At 37.2% G+C, this 18543-nt stretch overlaps 1 protein-coding gene across 1 annotated transcript in view; it reads left to right on the top strand.

The window, feature by feature from the left end:
- Positions 1–18543, top strand: part of LOC107586956 (transmembrane protein 163-like) — a 48359-nt gene that overhangs the window by 1663 nt on the left and 28153 nt on the right. The window contains exons 3-4 of the mRNA XM_016274527.1: positions 14033–14076; positions 14175–14266. Of these exons, the coding sequence (XP_016130013.1) occupies positions 14033–14076; positions 14175–14266 (136 nt within the window). The remainder of the gene's footprint in view (positions 1–14032; positions 14077–14174; positions 14267–18543) is intronic.

Below are 18543 nucleotides of genomic sequence, written 5' to 3'. Positions count from 1 at the left end.
TATAAGACATGACATTTATATATATATATATATATATATATATATATATATATATGTTATTTAATTATATAATTGGTTATATAATTTATTAATACATGTAAATGCAAAATATATATGTAATTATTTGTAATATATATATATATAAAATAGAATTCTATATATTAATGTATTATATAATGATGCATACAATATTTAATGTTATTTTGACCAAATGTATATTATATATAAATATAATATTAAAATATAATTATAATTATATAATTATACACTACTTTTATAACACATGTAATAAAAATGTCTATCTATCTATCTATCTATCTATCTATCTTTCTAATGATATATAAAATATAATAGTTATATATTTATTTTATGCGTCGTTATTTAATAATTTATAATATATTTTATATATTATTTAATTATATAATTAATTATATGTACTTTATATAATAATACAATTAATTACAAATTATATTATATGAATTTAATATTAATACAATTCTATAGATAATATATATTACATATATTAATATAATTCTATATTATCTCTATATAATTCTATAGAGATAATTCTCTCTCTCTCTCTCTCTCTATATATATATATCATATTATTTTACAATATTTTTCTGAGCTAAGCAGAGCCAACAGCTGTGTGTAGTTTGGTTAAGTGCCATGAGCTTGATACACAAGATCAGGTTTGACTAGTTTCCTCATGGCTTTTCTGCAAGATTACTTTGATAATCTTTGCTGAAAGAAAGTGCAGAGGATAAACTCAGACACACGGGAACGTCGTAAACCAAATACGTTTAAAACACACTTTATTCTTAGCTACAAACACAGAATATCCTTAAAGGTACAAAACTGGAAGGCTGTCAAAGAAAAGTGATCATATAATACAAAAAAGGAATTGTTCTTGCTCTTTTGAATATAAAATGTACTTTAAAAAGAGTTTTACCCACTGTGGAGACCATTCTACGGTCTCAATAGCATACTTGCATACTATCCTTGCTATTTCTGCACTATAAAGACTGTACTGTGAATTTTGCATGTAATATCTGGATCACAGTTGCCGTTTTCTGGAAAACTGTATCCCAAAATGCAGTGAACTCATCCTGACCTTCCATTTCCGAAAAGATCTGAGGGACATTTTAAGTTTTAATCGGCATTATGCCTCAAATGCTTTTGATAGAGCTTAAATTGAACCCCGAATATTCCCTTAAATCTTTAAGCCGGGATGCACAAGTTGGCCTTACGCAGACTATTGTTGGCTTAATCATTTTGTAGACTGGTTCCAGGTCATGTGGTTTAATCTTGGAGCAGCTAACAGAAGCCCCGCACTGGATTTGATGTATGATTTAGAGGGAATGGTTTCTTGCATGGCGCTCTGTCCCTCGGGATGGAATGACTCACCTTACACTTCCAGAGTTGGACGGGGACTCTGGGACTCATGTTGCCAGGCTGTGAAGATTCAGTCACTAGCAACTCCGGAGCAGCGACGCCTGAGAGATGCTGTCATTTAGTCGTCTCTCTCTATCAGTAAAGGCAACGTTTTGGTGTCAAAGGAAATGAAATGATTGCAGGCAGCTTGGTAAGGGCAAATAACAGAGATAGAGCTAATTGTTTTGGTAAATTAACCTGTAAAAAACACGATCAAACCTTAGGATTTTGATTTGTTTTACATTAATTTGTGGTGCTGGCTAATGGCTTTTTGACTTGGGCAACCACAGGAATGAGATTTGTTCTAGCTTTTTTTTGGCGCTTAGCATAGCAGCTAGCTATGGCGTGAACAACCACCATTTTGTTGACAAAATGGTTTATTTTGTGATGTGTGTTTTTTTTCTTTGATGATGAACCAGCCAGGCCGATGGCCATCGGGTGGACGGTCGTTCTGAACTTCTCCAGAATGTCCAGATGGCCAGTCCGCCCCTGCTTACTAGAGTGTTCTGGGTGGGAGTTCTGGTAAAGTTCATCCACTCTTTCGTAACGTTGGGATCAGAAGGAAGGCAATGGAAACACTGTTTTTCCACAACTTGGCACTGCACAGCGTTTTGTTGTCTTCAGAACATTGTTTGGTTTCTGCGTAGACCTGCGCGTTCACTTCTACATGCGCGAATCAGTGGGCGGGGCTAAACAGGCAGTGATGTAGAAGCAAGCGTTGATCTTCTTCTGTGGAGGTGGTGCTTATCCAAACTATTGCATCTAAGAGTCATATATTCCACAAGCGGTCATTTTGGCCATTCAGCGGTCATTCAGACTGCCTTCAATATAATCGGTTTTTAGACTAACGAGAATGTTTTGAATGTTGAAACTTACAGGATGCTTTTATAGTACAATGACAGTGTCAAAAGATCAAGGGAATTTAGGTTTCTCAGTTCATGACCCCTTTAAAATTTCTTATTTACATGTATGCAGGGATTCTCAAACTTTCTTGTCTGCCAAACCTCTTTCGCATAATATATTTATTTAGGGTAATAAGTTAACTTGCATGTTGACAGTTTTCTGATGTTGATTAACGGTCACATTCATATTTTTTTAGTAAGTGGTTTTTTTTTTTTTGCTTGTTATTTTAATTTAACATTTTTATTATTTAATTATTAGCTTTTGAATCATTTTTGATTAATGATGTAATGTTTAACACACTTCATTTAGTTAATAACAACAAATGAAATATGTTTGTATTTCTCTTTGTATTTTTATATCAATATGGTACAAGATTATCCTATTTAAATCAATGTGGTAAATGAATTAGATCAAAAGTAATTTTAAAAAGTAGTCTGATTATTCTTGTCATTTAATTTTGGTAGCTCAGTCATTCTTGAGAAGTGGGACAAAACAGGGTGCAAAATTGAAAAAATAAAACCTTGTATTCAAGACAAATGAATCTACATTTATGTATCTTATATGTACTAAGCTACTGAGATATGCTTTGATACAACCTCCCAGCTTTTCTCTTTTTTAACAAAATGTGCTTTTTTTAGCTTGGACTGTGCAATATAATTTCAGCTTTATCTTTAACAGCATTCAAGATGTTTTTAACATTTCAAAACACATTCTTGTGTTAGCAGACAGATTAAGTCAAGTCAAGTCACCTTTATTTATATAGCGCTTTTAACAATACAGATTGTGTCAAAGCAACTGAACAGCATTAATTAGGACAATAGTGCGTCAATAATGCAAAATGACAATAGTAAACACTCATTTTTCAGTTAAAGACAGTTCATCATTCAATTCAGTGATGTCATCATCCAGCTCAGTTTAATGAAATATTATCAAAATATTAAACTGACGGAGGTGACGGAGGTGACAGAACTGACGGAGTTAACACATCTGACGGAGGTGACGAAAACCTGAATTTGTAATAATTTTAACTATCAAATACATTGAATCAGTCAATTACTGTATTAAAACAAACAACAAACAGTGAGTATGTTATTGTTTATAAAGCTTGTATTCAAGAGTCACATTTAAGTATTTTGATATATCATTGGAACACAAAATCTTATGGTGGTGACACCTGACGGTGTTGACAAATTTTGCATTTCTTTCACAAAGCCAATGGAGTTCATGTAGTAGCCATTTTATTTGTTTCTGTTGATGCTAGATGCCCATGGAACCTGCTTCAGGAGAATACAATTATCTAAATATTTCAAATAATTTCCTCAGAAATTGGAAGATGGTGTTGACATATCATGGCTGTGACACAGGAAATATTAACATTAGGATTTAAAATATTCTAAAACTAACTTAGCAGAGCCTGTCTGACACTGATGTACTCTGCAGAGGTGAACTGTGTGGCAAGGGGTTCCTTTAGAGTGACAGCTGCCCCTGATATTCCCTGATTTTATTACATTTTATTGAATGTCTGACGGTGTTGACAAAAAGTGGGGACGCAACTTTAAAATCGTATTAAACATGCGTGTGTCATTAAAAACAACCTTGCTTTGATAGGAGATATTATTAAGTGTTGCTTTTGATAAAACAAGCTCTTTTTCATCATTAAAAAAAACATTTTTATCCATTTTATTGCATATGAATGATTGAACCCTTCTCTGTGGACACAGTTTTAGACGTAGTGAGAGGACATTAAGAAACACAGATTTGGTATAATAATGAGAAAATTAAATTGAAGGTGATAATTGTGTTAAATACATTCTATTATTAATCCCTCATGACATTTAAAATTGAAAATATTTTTATTTTTAAACCTAATAGCAGTTACCCTTGCTGGACCTCTTTTGTCCCATGTCTCAAGAATGACTGAGCTGTTTCATTGATAGCGTGGTTGCTAGATAGTTTTATACTGGCCCAAGTCCAACTCAAGTCTCTATGATATTCAACTCTCTAGAAATGACTTTTAACCCTCTTTAATATAAGCCTGTGAGATTTGATTTCGTCACCCGTTTTTCGTCTGCCACGCTATTTAGAAGTACATTAGCGTATAGAGACCGCAATAAATATGCACTAAAAGCCATAAAAATCCCATCTCGACTTCCACGCAGTCTTCTTATGTTTGGGTGACGTGCATTTGGGTCAGTATGGGTTTTGAGAAGATCAAATCTATATTTGACGGCTGGATTATGGTTTTAACCGAATTATCCTCGAATCGGTTCAGATAAAGTGTCTGATCAGGGGATCCAAGTCTCGCTATCTTCTCTGAAACGCGTTTGAGTCTGAAGTGTAAGCGGGAAGGCTCGTTTTTCATTAACGGCTGCGCTACTCCTGTCAGCCTGAAGGGACCGAACGGGTTTGTGCGGCGAAGGAAGGATGGAAGAAAGGAGGAGAAGAAGAGAAATGGTCTAATGCCAGACTGTGAGAGCTCAATTCCCAGATGTCTCTTGGTTTCCAGCACAGCCAATTAACACGCTCTCAGCGACAGAGTGTCTTCTGCTTCACACACACACAAATGCGCTCGCATACCTCCAAACCTAATAAACATGTCCACGAAATTTCTCAATTGTGGGAAATAAGCCCTATTTTGGTGTAGCGAAATGTATTTAAATGCCAGGTCCTGAAGAATGAACTGACTTCAGACTGAAGAAAACGAAATTAGTATGTGTGTGCGTTTGAAAATTTTTCTTGCGGTAGGCAGAGAATGTAAATATCACACTGGTGAGGAGAGGTCACAGATAGAGGAGGGGTAGTTCGCTCTGATATTAATGCATTCAGCACTACCAGCCTGTAAAAGCCAGCATCCAACTCCCATAGAGCCCCGAGTCTAAAAATAAAAGATGGAAGACAGATAGAGAGGTGGAGGGTGCTTTGCCCTCTCTGCACCTCCTCTGGTTTTTTAAAACATCAACACACTGAGTCAAGTAAACGGGTTTGTGAGAACAAATAGATGAGAAGCTAAAAAAGTCGCAGTCTTATGGATTTCAGTTGGTAAACAGTCAGACTATATTAGCTTTAACATATTAGTTTTAACATTAAAGTTATAGTTCACCCAAAAATGAAAATTCAGTTGTTAATTACTCACCCTCATGTCGGTCCAAACCCGTTAAACCTTGTTCATCTTCGGAACACAAAATAAGATGTTTTTGATGAAATCCAAGAGCTTTCTGACCCTGTATAGACAGCAATGCAACTGACTCGTTCAAGGCCCAGAAAGGTAGCAAGGACATCGTTAAAATAGTCCATGTGACATCAGTGGTTCAACTGTAATTTTATCCCTTTCACACGTGAGTTTAAAATATTCTAGCTGAGCCCCCACTGTGAGTTTTTTAGGCGACCTTTATTTTAGAATGTATCGCCTTATTGTTTCCATGGCGACGCGTTATGCTTGTCATGTGACACAACATGACACATGGATCGCTTTTATTTAGTTTGTCCTTTTTTATTATTAATATTCATAAACATACTCACTATATTATGAAATATCTGATATTCCGATTCTGAAATATGCGCAAGTAAATTTATTTGGTAGTTTAAATACTTTTATAATGACTGTGTTAGTTGATCTATACCGGGTGATGGGCGCCGCCATGTTAAGTTCGCGCTGAATCCGAGCTGTGGGATTTACAACACGTGAATTCATCCTTTCCTCCCAAAAGACATTAAAGTAATTCTCTGGTAAACTGGGAGAAGAGCAGATTAAACTTTATAGTTATCTAAACAATCTGTACATGCTATTAATAATATTGAATATATAAAAAACACTTCTCTTCTCTGTCTACATGGCATCTCTAGGTTCTGTCATTCAGAAACATGGCTTTTCATACCACTGCTATGCTGATGACACTCAACTCTACCTCTCATTCCATCCTGATGATCCGATGATATAGCTGCTCGCATCTCAGCTTGTCTAACAGACATTTCTTGCTGGATGAAGGACCATCACCTTCAACTTAACCTGGTTAAGACAGAACTGCTTGTGGTTCCATCAAACCCATCGTTTCATCACAATTTCACCATCCAGTTAGGCACATCAACCATAACTCCTTCAAAAACAGCCAGAAACCTTGGAGTTATGATTGATGATCAGCTGACTTTCTCAGACCACATTGCTAAAACTGCCCGGTTCTGCAGATTTGCTTTATTCAACATCAAGAAGATCAGGCCCTTTCTTTCGGAACATGCTTCACAACTCCTTGTTCAAGCTCTTGTTCTGTCCAGTCTGGACTATTGCAATGCTCTCTTGGCAGGTCTTCCAGCCACTTCTATCAAACCTCTCAAATTAATCCAGAACGCGGCAGCAAGATTAATTTGTAATGAGCCGAAAAGAATGCATGTCACACCTCTGTTTGTCAGTTTGCACTGGCTACCAGTAGCTGCTCGCATAAAATTCAAGGCGTTAATGTTCGCCTACAAAACCACCACTGGCTCTGCACCCATTTACCTAAATTCATTACTTCCGAGTTATGTGCCCTCTAGAAGCTTGCGTTCTGCAAGTGAACAGTGCTTTATTGTCCATAGCCATCTTCAATACATACAGTACAACACATACATACAGTATATATTTTGAAAATATTTACATGTATACACATTTATATATTTATATTCTTATATTTTATATAAATATATTTAATATATAGACATAACATCTTTTTCTTAAATATATTCATATATGCGTTTGTATTTATATATACATAATAAATATACACACATATATTATGTAAACAAAAACTTTTATTTTGGATGCGATTAATCGTAATTAATCGTTCGACAGCTCTAATATATATATATATATATATATATATATATATGTATATATATATACTGTCTAATAGAACTATAATTTCAATGTGAAACTAAAACCACCAGTCCTAAAAAATAAAAAAAACAGGATTTTGTAACTAAGTACTAGCATATTACACTTACTATTTCTGCCATAAAAAGATATATTAAAAATAAAAAAATAAGAATAGTTTCAAATTTAGCAACTGTCATTATGAATGGCTCATTGAATCACTGACTCACTGGATTATTTCAAAAACGCCAAATCATTCAAAAACAAACTCCACTGTATTGATCAGAGGTGCAATGAATGACAAAATAGAACAAAATGTATTTTATTGTGTTTTAAATATGTAACTTAATATTGACCCAGCTCTATAATATACTAACTGTATTCAGCTTGGCTTAAACACTGTTAGAAAATGTTTAATATTAGTATTAGAACTGATACTGACAGAACTAATTCTATAACTGATCAAATATGTTTAACTTTATAATCTAGTATAAGTTTAGGTATTTAGTTTTTGTAGTATCATAACATTGATCAGTCAGAAGCCTTTCTAGTGACTCCAGACTTATCAGAATACGACTGAAAACGTTGTGTATGCGATAACAACATGCAAATGTATTCACCAGCTCTGACACAGAAACTAGATCACATTCCCTGTTTTGGTTTGTGTGTGAAGATGCAATGTGTGTGTGAGGCAAAAAGACAGACCGAGCGGAAGACAGGTTTTTCAGAGCAGCTGTTGTGTCGGATTTCAACATTCTGCAACTCGCCGTCTCTAAAGACTCTGCCCTATTTTCACAGAAGAAACACCTAAAAGAAAGTAGAAAGCGCAGTTACACGCAACAAACCATGAACATCTATTTTAATCAACATCTATTTGTCCTGCTGATCCATGAGACTAGCAAAAGCTTCCTTAAGCAGTCAAGGACAAGATCTTCAATGGGTTTATACATCATGCGCCACTGATACATCTGAGAATAACTGTCACAAAACGGTTCTTGCCGCATAGCAGCAGCATGTTTGTTCACTGTGTGATTCAACTAACAAACTATTCCTCAACATCGTTCAAAATTGCTCATGTATGTTCAAACATCCATAACATCCATATAAATGTGATTTGTAAAATACGTAAAATAAGTAAACACAAAATCAATGCTGCCATATTTTTCATTAGCACACTGTATGAGTTGCGCAAATGTTCTCGTACTGGAATGTGTATCAGTTTTTTGGACCACAAATGCTCAAATGCTGATTTGTAAAATACGAAAAACACAAAATAAATGTTGCGTTTTTTTTTTAATAAATACTGTAAGAGTTATGCCGGGTTCAGACTACGCGATATTTTTGTCGGTCACGATAGTCACTGTGTCAGATTTCACGATTTTGACTCCTAAAATCTTGTCGTGGCATGGACAAGAAACATGTCAGACTACACGTTGCTTCCCGACCATTCATCGTGTGCCATCTTTAACGATGCGTGTGATGTCATCGAGAAGGCAGAACTAGTGACTGACTTCCGAAAACAAGAGTGTAAACATTGCTGATGTGCTTCCGCTATAGTTTGCCAGCATTTTTCTTTCTTTGTTCTGTCGTGGTTGTAAGGGAAACAGGTCAATAATTTAGCTCAAAGGGAATCATTTAAGATTTTAAAGGGAACTCCACCATTAATATGCAAGGGAATTAGGACAGAATCACTGTTTTACGGCAGATCACTGAGACGGCCAGCGATTCAGTGAACGAGCCGTATGACATCAATTCTGCAATGGATATCTATATCCAAAATATAGTGAAAACACTATTAATTAGCACATGTAACAAGATCGGCAGATTAAGACATTAACTTGTGAGCACAAAACACAAGATACTTCTCTTTTCAATATAAATAAGGCTTTATTGGATAAATCTAAGACATATAAACTAATCTAACACATGGACCAAATCTTAGATTGTCTGATTCGGTCTGATATCCTACATGGTAGTCCCTCGATGACACATCATACAGGCCGGAGTACTGTTGCCATAGCTCCACGAACCTTTCCTCCATCTCATAATTCCACCTAGCAGCACCATCATCTCTCTTTCGTTTTGCCATGTTTGAAACCTGTGTATGAAAGAGCTTCTGTGCTGCTATTGGTCAACATCACCAATGTGACAGAACTCGTCGTGGCCGATGGGAAAAACAATTAAACATGCTAGTCTTTCTGTCGTGATGTCGTGAAGCATCGCAGACGCGAAATCGGTTGTCGTCCACTATGACACACTACATGTGCTGAAACGATGGAATCTTGCATTCCGAAGCCCACTGTCGTTTACAAATCCCCACGACACCCTACGTGAAGCAAATCGTGGCAAAATCGGGCTAAAATCGTGTAGTCTGAACCGGGCATTATGCAAATTGTCTTGTATGTTTTCGTAACATTCATAACCTGCAAGAATGAGTGTTTATCAGCTTTTTTTGAATCACATATGCTCAAATGCTGATTTGTAAAATACGAAAAACATAAAATCAATGTTGCGTTTTTTCACGATACTGTATAGGCCTAAGTTACGCAAATGTACTTGTATGTTCTCGTAACATTCATAACCTGCAAAAATTAGTGTTTATCTGTTTTTTTGAGTCACATATGCTCAAAGTGACTTGTAAAATACGAAAGTAAACAAAATAAATGTTACGATTTTTTTCATTAGCACACTGTATGAGTTATACAAAACTGTAATGAAAAATATCGCAACTGATTTTGTACCTACTTTTATATTTTACAAGTCACTTTGAGCATATGTAGCTCAAAAAAACCTACCAAACACCCATTCTTGCAGGTTATGAATGTTACGAGAACATACAAGTAAATTTGCATAACTTATGCCTATACAGTATTGTGAAAAAACGCAACATATGTCACATATGCTCAAAGTAACTTGTAAAATACGAAAGTAAACAAAATAAATGTTACGATTTTTTTCATAAGCACACTGTATGAGTTATGCAAATCTTCTCATATGTCTTCCCAAATCAAACATTTATAACCTACTGAAATGTGTATCAGCTTTTTTTGAATCACATATGCTCAAATGCTGATTTGTAAAATACGAAAAACATAAAATCAATGTTTTTTCACAATACTGTATAGGCCTATGTTACGCAAATTTACTTACTGTATATGTTCTCGTAAAATTCATAACCTGCAATAATGGGTGTTTGGTAGGTTTTTTTGAGCTACATATGCTCAAAGTGACTTGTAAAATATAAAAGTAGGTACAAAATCAGTTGCGATATTTTTCATTACAGTTTTGTACGAGTTACGCAAATCTTCTCATATGTTCTGGTATATCAAACGTTCATACCCTACTGGAATGTTTATCAACTTTTTTGAGCCACATATGCACAAAATCAGTGTTGCAATATTTTTCATTACAGTGTGAGTATACTTACATAAATTAGTTAAGTTATAAGCAAAAGTTATTGATAGTGGGTTTTTTTGCACAAAATTGCCTTCTGTGATGTGCCTATGAAATATAATTCCATTCAAAGCATTCACCCATGACAGACTGAAGCTGCATTACCCACTGTAATCCTTTATTCACATGATGCGTCATTGTGATCCTACGGTTTTACAAGCTTCATGATTTTCATGATCGGCTCTGGCCACAGTATCAGCACTCCTTGTAGAAGCTGCTGACTTCACATATCAGCATAAATATGACTTCCTAATGAGCAAGGAATGGTTTCAGCTTTCCACAGATACACAAGTCTCTGTAAATCCTTGCCTGTTACCCAAGATGCACTGCATGTGGTACAACTAAAACCCCTGCAGTTTGTTGTAAATTAAGATGCAGATGTTGTCCCCGAGACAACGTGTGTGGTTTTTTTGAGTGTAAACTTCTAGTGTGTCCAATGGGATTCTATAGGACAATGAATGACTGCATGGTTTATGGATTTATTGACTGTCAATGTGTTTCTTGAAATCGGCTGGCGCGAGACGTCTAAAAGTGGATGAATTTGGTGGAGTGGATTTAACTAAAAGGAAGAGAATTTATATTTAGGAACTGCTAAATCTTTCATCTCATGCCGCAGCAGCTCCGTTATTCATTTTTAACGGTGTTCCTGAGGGACAGAGAGAGTGTGTGTTTGTATTTGAGTAATGATTTCTGCCATTTGAATGGGTGTGCAAACTTTAGCTTAAGACTAACACTGGTTATTTAAGAATGAATATTACAGTCTTCTGGCAAAGTCGACGTTGCAACACCACCTTAATTCAGTCATCCCAACGAACAAATATTGTTTCCCAATTCATGGTTACAAAACTAGAACCTAAAGAGTATATTCTTGGAATTGGTTCCCCAAAAATAACCAAAGTGGAACCATACGCTAATGTTAGGGGAGCATTCCATGTTTGCTGGGATACTGCACCACAAAAAAAATAGTACCTAAAGAGAACATTCTTAGAACATTTGGAACCATATGCTAATGTAATGGAATGTTCTGTGATTGCTGTGTTTTGCACCAAAAAAAAAACAAAAACAAAAAAAAACCTTAAGAGAACATTTGGAATTGGTTCCAAAATAAGTAACCAAACCGTAAAAATACTCTAATGTTAGAGGAGCATTCTGTGTTTGCTGGGATATTTCTGCACTACTAAAGATAGAACCTAAAGAGAACATTCTTATAATATTTGGAATTGGTTCCCCAAAACGTAACCAAACCTGAACCATATGTTAATGATAGTGGAACGTTCTGTATTTTCTGGGATACTTCTGCACTACTAAAAAATAGAACCTAAAGAGAACATTCTTAGAACATTTGGAATTGGTTCCCCAAAACGTAACCAAACCTGAACCATATGCGAACATTAGCACTCTGTGTTTGCATCCCAAAAACAAACAACAACAACAACAACAACAAAAAAACCTAAAAAGAACATTCTTAAAACATTTGGAATTAGTTCACAAAAAGTAACCAAACCGGAACCACATGTTAATTTTAGAGTAACGTTCTGTGTTTGCTGGGATGTTTCTGCACTACAAAAAATTAACCTAAAGATAACATTCTTAGAAAATTTTTAATTGGTTCCCCCCTAAAAAATAACTAAACTGGAACCATATGTTAATGTTAAGGGAACGTTCTGTTTGCTGGTATGTTTTTGCACTACTAAAGATGAAACCTAAAGAGACATTCTTAGAACATTTGGAGTTGGTTCCCCCAAAAGTAACCTAAACCAGAAATATATGCTAACATAAAAAAAAAAAACCCTAAAAAGAACATTCTTAGAACGCTTGGAATTATTTCAAAAAAGTATCCAAACAGGAACCACATGTTAATTTTAGAGTAACATTCTGTGTTTGCTGGGATGCCTCTGCATTACAAAAAATAATAGAAGATTTTGAGTTCTTCTGTCATTCTTAGAAGATTTGGAATTGTTTTTCCCAAAAAATAGAATCATACACTAATCAGAATCATACAATAACATTAGCAGAATATTCTGTGTTTGCTTGGATACTACTGCACAAATAACCTAAAGAGAACATTTTAGAACATTTGGAATTGGATCTCCAAAAAGAACTAAACCAGAACCATATGCTAACATTAGTGGAATGTTCTGTATTTGCTGGAATAGTTCTACACTACAAAAATAGAACCTAAAAAGAACATTAATAGAAAATTTGGAGTTTGTTCCCCCCAAAAATATGTTTACACTATACTGTACCATGCTATACTCTAAATTACAATTCTTTAACATACTGTAGTGTATTCTATGTTGCTGCACTGTACAATCAATTGCACATGTAAACTAGATGCACAAACTGTCCTGAAATGCAGATCTGAGTACTTTGAGAATTTGGCTGACCCTGTAGATTTGGATGGAATATCTCTGATCGCTCATCCAGTCTCAGGATAAAGGATTCAGGTGCATTAGAGGTCAATATAAGGTCGATAACTGGACACGAGCCACACTACTGTTTGAGTAGCTCAGTCACACCATGTGCTGACATCACAGTGTGAAGAGATGAAATCTGATCCAGGCCACTTTACTTGCTGGAAATCATTCAAACACAGTTTTACAGCATATATATAATGTTTAGATATATATCTGAGACAAACACTTATCAAAATCAATATTAACAATGTATACTTGCTGAATGCAGGAGTGGATGGTGACTGGATACAGGCTGTGAAAAGTAAATAGGAATTAAACTTCACATTAATTCATAACATTTCCATTGCCAGTATAACATAATGTTAAAGGAATTATCTGTTTGTCCGAATAATTAAGTTTATATTTTTTTCATTGTAAATTGTATTTATTTTACTGTGAATGAAATCTTAAAAAAAAAAACTAATGGACTTTTAATAGTAAATTGTATTTATTTATTTAAAAACATTAAAGTTTGTCTGTATGTATATATTTGTTTAAATAAGCAAAAAAAAAATTAAATTAACGCTTCACATTTAAAGTTTGTCCAACTAAGGAACTATCTTTTGAATTTATTTATTTATTTATAACAATAGTTTGCAAAATTAAACACTTTACATTTACAGTTCTTCCAACTTATGAACTCTCATTTATGTATTTATTTATTATTTTTTAAATAAAATATATATATTTTTTAAAAATTAAACACTACATATTTAAAGTTTGTCCAACTAATTAACTGTTTTAAAGGTAAATATTAAATAAAGAAAGAAATAAAGAAATAATATATAATAAAGGGAGTATAAAATATATTTGAAAAATATACACTTCACAATTTAAGTTTGTCCAACTAATTTAACTATTTTTTTAAATGGTAAAAACTATTAAAACATTTTAAGTTGAAATCATTTTCATTTGAACTAATTTTTCCTCATTCCTTTTGCAGCTGTTTCTATAATGCGGCATAGTGCATCAGCGTTTGGGTTTGCTGTAAGTATGCGAACACTTCATATAATTAAATTGTTATTATTTCATAGTTTTTAACGTTTTAATGCTTCACTTTATCATTGTTGTCCATTCGTTTGCAGTTTGATGCCACTCTGGACGTCCTGTCCTCCATAATCGTGCTTTGGCGATACAGTAACGTGGCGGCCATCCATTCAGCACACAGAGAATACATGTAAGTACACGTGATCCTTCCTCCATTAAAGCAAACGTGGGGGGCGCAGTATAGTTTGTGCTCGGGCTGGGATACTGGGTAGTGTCAGTAGCCAATTAGATGTTGTTTCTTGGCAACAGGGAGAGCAGAAGGTCAGACTGATCTTTCAAGGTAATGATGTTGAAATTTTGACATGCTCCTCAGCTGAAGGAGAACATTAATGTGCGTTTTGTGGTCAAACGAGATGTGCAAGTAATTATCCAAACAACCTGTGGTCATTAAAATTATCATGTTTTCAGATGTGCTGTATCTTTAAGACAAAATTAACGTAATTTACCTTAAGGTTAAAGCGGGTTAACGTTTCCTAAAGACCACCAGCTTTGATGGATGGAGGCCAGGCAGACAGACAGACTCTCCTGTCCCACAGGAAGTGGCCTCGCTCTGGGTTTCATGTCTAAAGAGTGTCCTTAGACAGTCTCTCTCTGTGTTCGGCATCCTTTATCGGCTGAGGGACAGAGTAGAGATGGCAAAAGGGCGGGAGGGCTTTGTGAACAGAAAGAAAAAAGAGGAAGCAGAGAAAAAGAGACACAGGACAAAGGCAGAAGTGTGTAGAAAGTACAGTACAGACATGCACATGTGATGACTCGGTTTGCAATGCACCATGAAGCCGTGGGCCGCTGCGGGTCACTAGGGGAACCTGCCGGGATGCGGATCGCCATGGAGCGAGATGACATATCTACGGGACTGCAGACTCATAAACATTATAATGATGTACCACAGCAGTTTTTAAAGAAAATTTGAGTGCAAAAATCTGTATGATGCTACACAAGATTTTGCTAGGTGGTTGTTAGTTTGTGCTGAGCGATTCTTTTAGAGTGGTTATGTAGTTGGTGTACTGATTGGTTGCTAGGGCGTTGCTAGGTAGATGTCGGTGTGTTTTGCATGGTTTGTAGGGTATTGCTCCAGTAGATGGTTGCTAGGGTGATGCTATTAATATCACATAGGGTGGTCTTAATATCACGATGGCGATGCAGACGGCAGCCTCAGTGTTTGGCTCTCCAGTGTTTGTACTGTTTTTGTTAGTTTTTCCTGTTTTTGTTTCTCAAACACGATAAAAAAAACACGGTTTTACCAGGGATGAGCTGCTGAACATTCGGCAGAACACACCACACAATCTTCTACCGGATTTCGTTTATTCGAACGTTTTGCTGAACGTTGTAGCTGGCAGAGCAGCGGCGCTGATGAAGTGCTTCAGGACGCGCAGATGGGGGAAGAGAGCCGGCGTGCTCGTGAAGCTCAGGAAGTGCGGATTCAAAACGGCGCTGCCTAGCATCCATCTGGCGAATCTCCGCTCTCTGCCCAACAAAACGGACAAACTTCTTCTGCTCTCCCGGACAAATAAGGATTTTTCACACTCTGCTGCTCTGTGTTTCACGGAAACCTGGCTGAATGACGCCATTCCGGACAGCGTGCTACAACTGCCCAGCTTTCAGCTGTTTAGAGCAGACTGCGACGCAGAATCAACGGGGAAATCGCGCGACGGCGGGACATGTTTTTACATCAACGAAAGGTGGTGTACAGATGTTACAGCGTTAAAGAAGATGTGCTGTTCCGATCTAGAAGCGCTTTTCATTAACTGTAAGCCGTTCTATTCGCCGCGGGAGTTTCACTCGTTCATTCTCGTGAGTATTTACATTCCTCCGCAAACGCACTTGAGCTCAGCTTTACAGAAACTCGCTGATCAGATCACAGAGACAGAGCAACAACACCCGGACTCTGTTTTAATTATTCTCGGGGACTTTAATAAAGCAAATCTTTCCCGTGAACTGCCAAAATACAGACAGCATATTACATGTCCCACCAGAGACAGTAGTATACTGGACCATTGTTACTCCACAATAAAGGATGCATATCGCTCGGTCCCCAGAGCAGCTGTAGGACTCTCTGACCACTGCCTGGTTCATCTTATACCGACTTACAGGCATAAACTTAAATCTGCTCCAAACAACCTGTGGTCATTAAAATTATCATGTTTTCAGATGTGCTGTATCTTTAAGACAAAATTAACGTAATTTACCTTAAGGTTAAAGCGGGTTAACGTTTCCTAAAGACCACCAGCTTTGATGGATGGAGGCCAGGCAGACAGACAGACTCTCCTGTCCCACAGGAAGTGGCCTCGCTCTGGGTTTCATGTCTAAAGAGTGTCCTTAGACAGTCTCTCTCTGTGTTCGGCATCCTTTATCGGCTGAGGGACAGAGTAGAGATGGCAAAAGGGCGGGAGGGCTTTGTGAACAGAAAGAAAAAAGAGGAAGCAGAGAAAAAGAGACACAGGACAAAGGCAGAAGTGTGTAGAAAGTACAGTACAGACATGCACATGTGATGACTCGGTTTGCAATGCACCATGAAGCCGTGGGCCGCTGCGGGTCACTAGGGGAACCTGCCGGGATGCGGATCGCCATGGAGCGAGATGACATATCTACGGGACTGCAGACTCATAAACATTATAATGATGTACCACAGCAGTTTTTAAAGAAAATTTGAGTGCAAAAATCTGTATGATGCTACACAAGATTTTGCTAGGTGGTTGTTAGTTTGTGCTGAGCGATTCTTTTAGAGTGGTTATGTAGTTGGTGTACTGATTGGTTGCTAGGGCGTTGCTAGGTAGATGTCGGTGTGTTTTGCATGGTTTGTAGGGTATTGCTCCAGTAGATGGTTGCTAGGGTGATGCTATTAATATCACATAGGGTGGTCTTAATATCACGATGGCGATGCAGACGGCAGCCTCAGTGTTTGGCTCTCCAGTGTTTGTACTGTTTTTGTTAGTTTTTCCTGTTTTTGTTTCTCAAACACGATAAAAAAAACACGGTTTTACCAGGGATGAGCTGCTGAACATTCGGCAGAACACACCACACAATCTTCTACCGGATTTCGTTTATTCGAACGTTTTGCTGAACGTTGTAGCTGGCAGAGCAGCGGCGCTGATCAAGCGCTTCAGGACGCGCAGATGGGGGAAGAGAGCCGGCGTGCTCGTGAAGCTCAGGAAGTGCGGATTCAAAACGGCGCTGCCTAGCATCCATCTGGCGAATCTCCGCTCTCTGCCCAACAAAACGGACAAACTTCTTCTGCTCTCCCGGACAAATAAGGATTTTTCACACTCTGCTGCTCTGTGTTTCACGGAAACCTGGCTGAATGACGCCATTCCGGACAGCGTGCTACAACTGCCCAGCTTTCAGCTGTTTAGAGCAGACTGCGACGCAGAATCAACGGGGAAATCGCGCGACGGCGGGACATGTTTTTACATCAACGAAAGGTGGTGTACAGATGTTACAGCGTTAAAGAAGATGTCGTGTTCCGATCTAGAAGCGCTTTTCATTAACTGTAAGCCGTTCTATTCGCCGCGGGAGTTTCACTCGTTCATTCTCGTGAGTATTTACATTCCTCCGCAAACGCACTTGAGCTCAGCTTTACAGAAACTCGCTGATCAGATCACAGAGACAGAGCAACAACACCCGGACTCTGTTTTAATTATTCTCGGGGACTTTAATAAAGCAAATCTTTCCCATGAACTGCCAAAATACAGACAGCATGTTACATGTCCCACCAGAGACAGTAATATACTGGACCATTGTTACTCCACCATAAAGGATGCATATCGCTTGGTCCCCAGAGCAGCTGTAGGACTCTCTGACCACTGCCTGGTTCATCTTATACCGACTTACAGGCATAAACTTAAATCTGCAAAATCTGTAGTAAAGTCTATAAAGAGATGGACCAACGAAACAGAGCAGGCATTACAAGCCTGTTTCGACTGCACTGATTGGAGTGTTTTTGTAGCTGCCACCAACGATCTGGATGAGCTCATGGAATCTGTAACATCTTATATCAGTTTCTGTGAAGACATGTGCATCCCTACCAGGACTCATTTAACATTCAACAATGATAAGTCATGGTTTACAGCAAAACTTTGTCATCTTCGTCAGGCCAAAGAGGACTCCTACAAAAGGGGAGACAGAATCTTGTACAATCAGGCCAGAAACACACTGAATAAGTAGATTAGAGTGGCCAAGAGGAACTACGCTAAAAAGCTAGAACACCAGTTTTCTGGCAATGAGCCTGCATCAGTGTGGAAAGGCCTGAAAGACATCACCAATTACAAGACACCATCCCCCAGGACTGAGGCCAATCAACAACTTGCTGAAGACCTGAATGAGTTTTACTGTTGATTTGAAACTCCCAGTCTAACACCCCACACCCGCTCTGAACATCTCTCCACACAACCATCAACACCTCCTGCAACC

The sequence above is a fragment of the Sinocyclocheilus grahami genome, unplaced genomic scaffold (assembly GCF_001515645.1).
Source record: "Sinocyclocheilus grahami isolate Dianchi unplaced genomic scaffold, SAMN03320097.WGS_v1.1 scaffold87.1, whole genome shotgun sequence".
NCBI lineage: Eukaryota > Metazoa > Chordata > Actinopteri > Cypriniformes > Cyprinidae > Sinocyclocheilus > Sinocyclocheilus grahami.
This window is presented reverse-complemented; position numbering and strand designations above follow the sequence as displayed.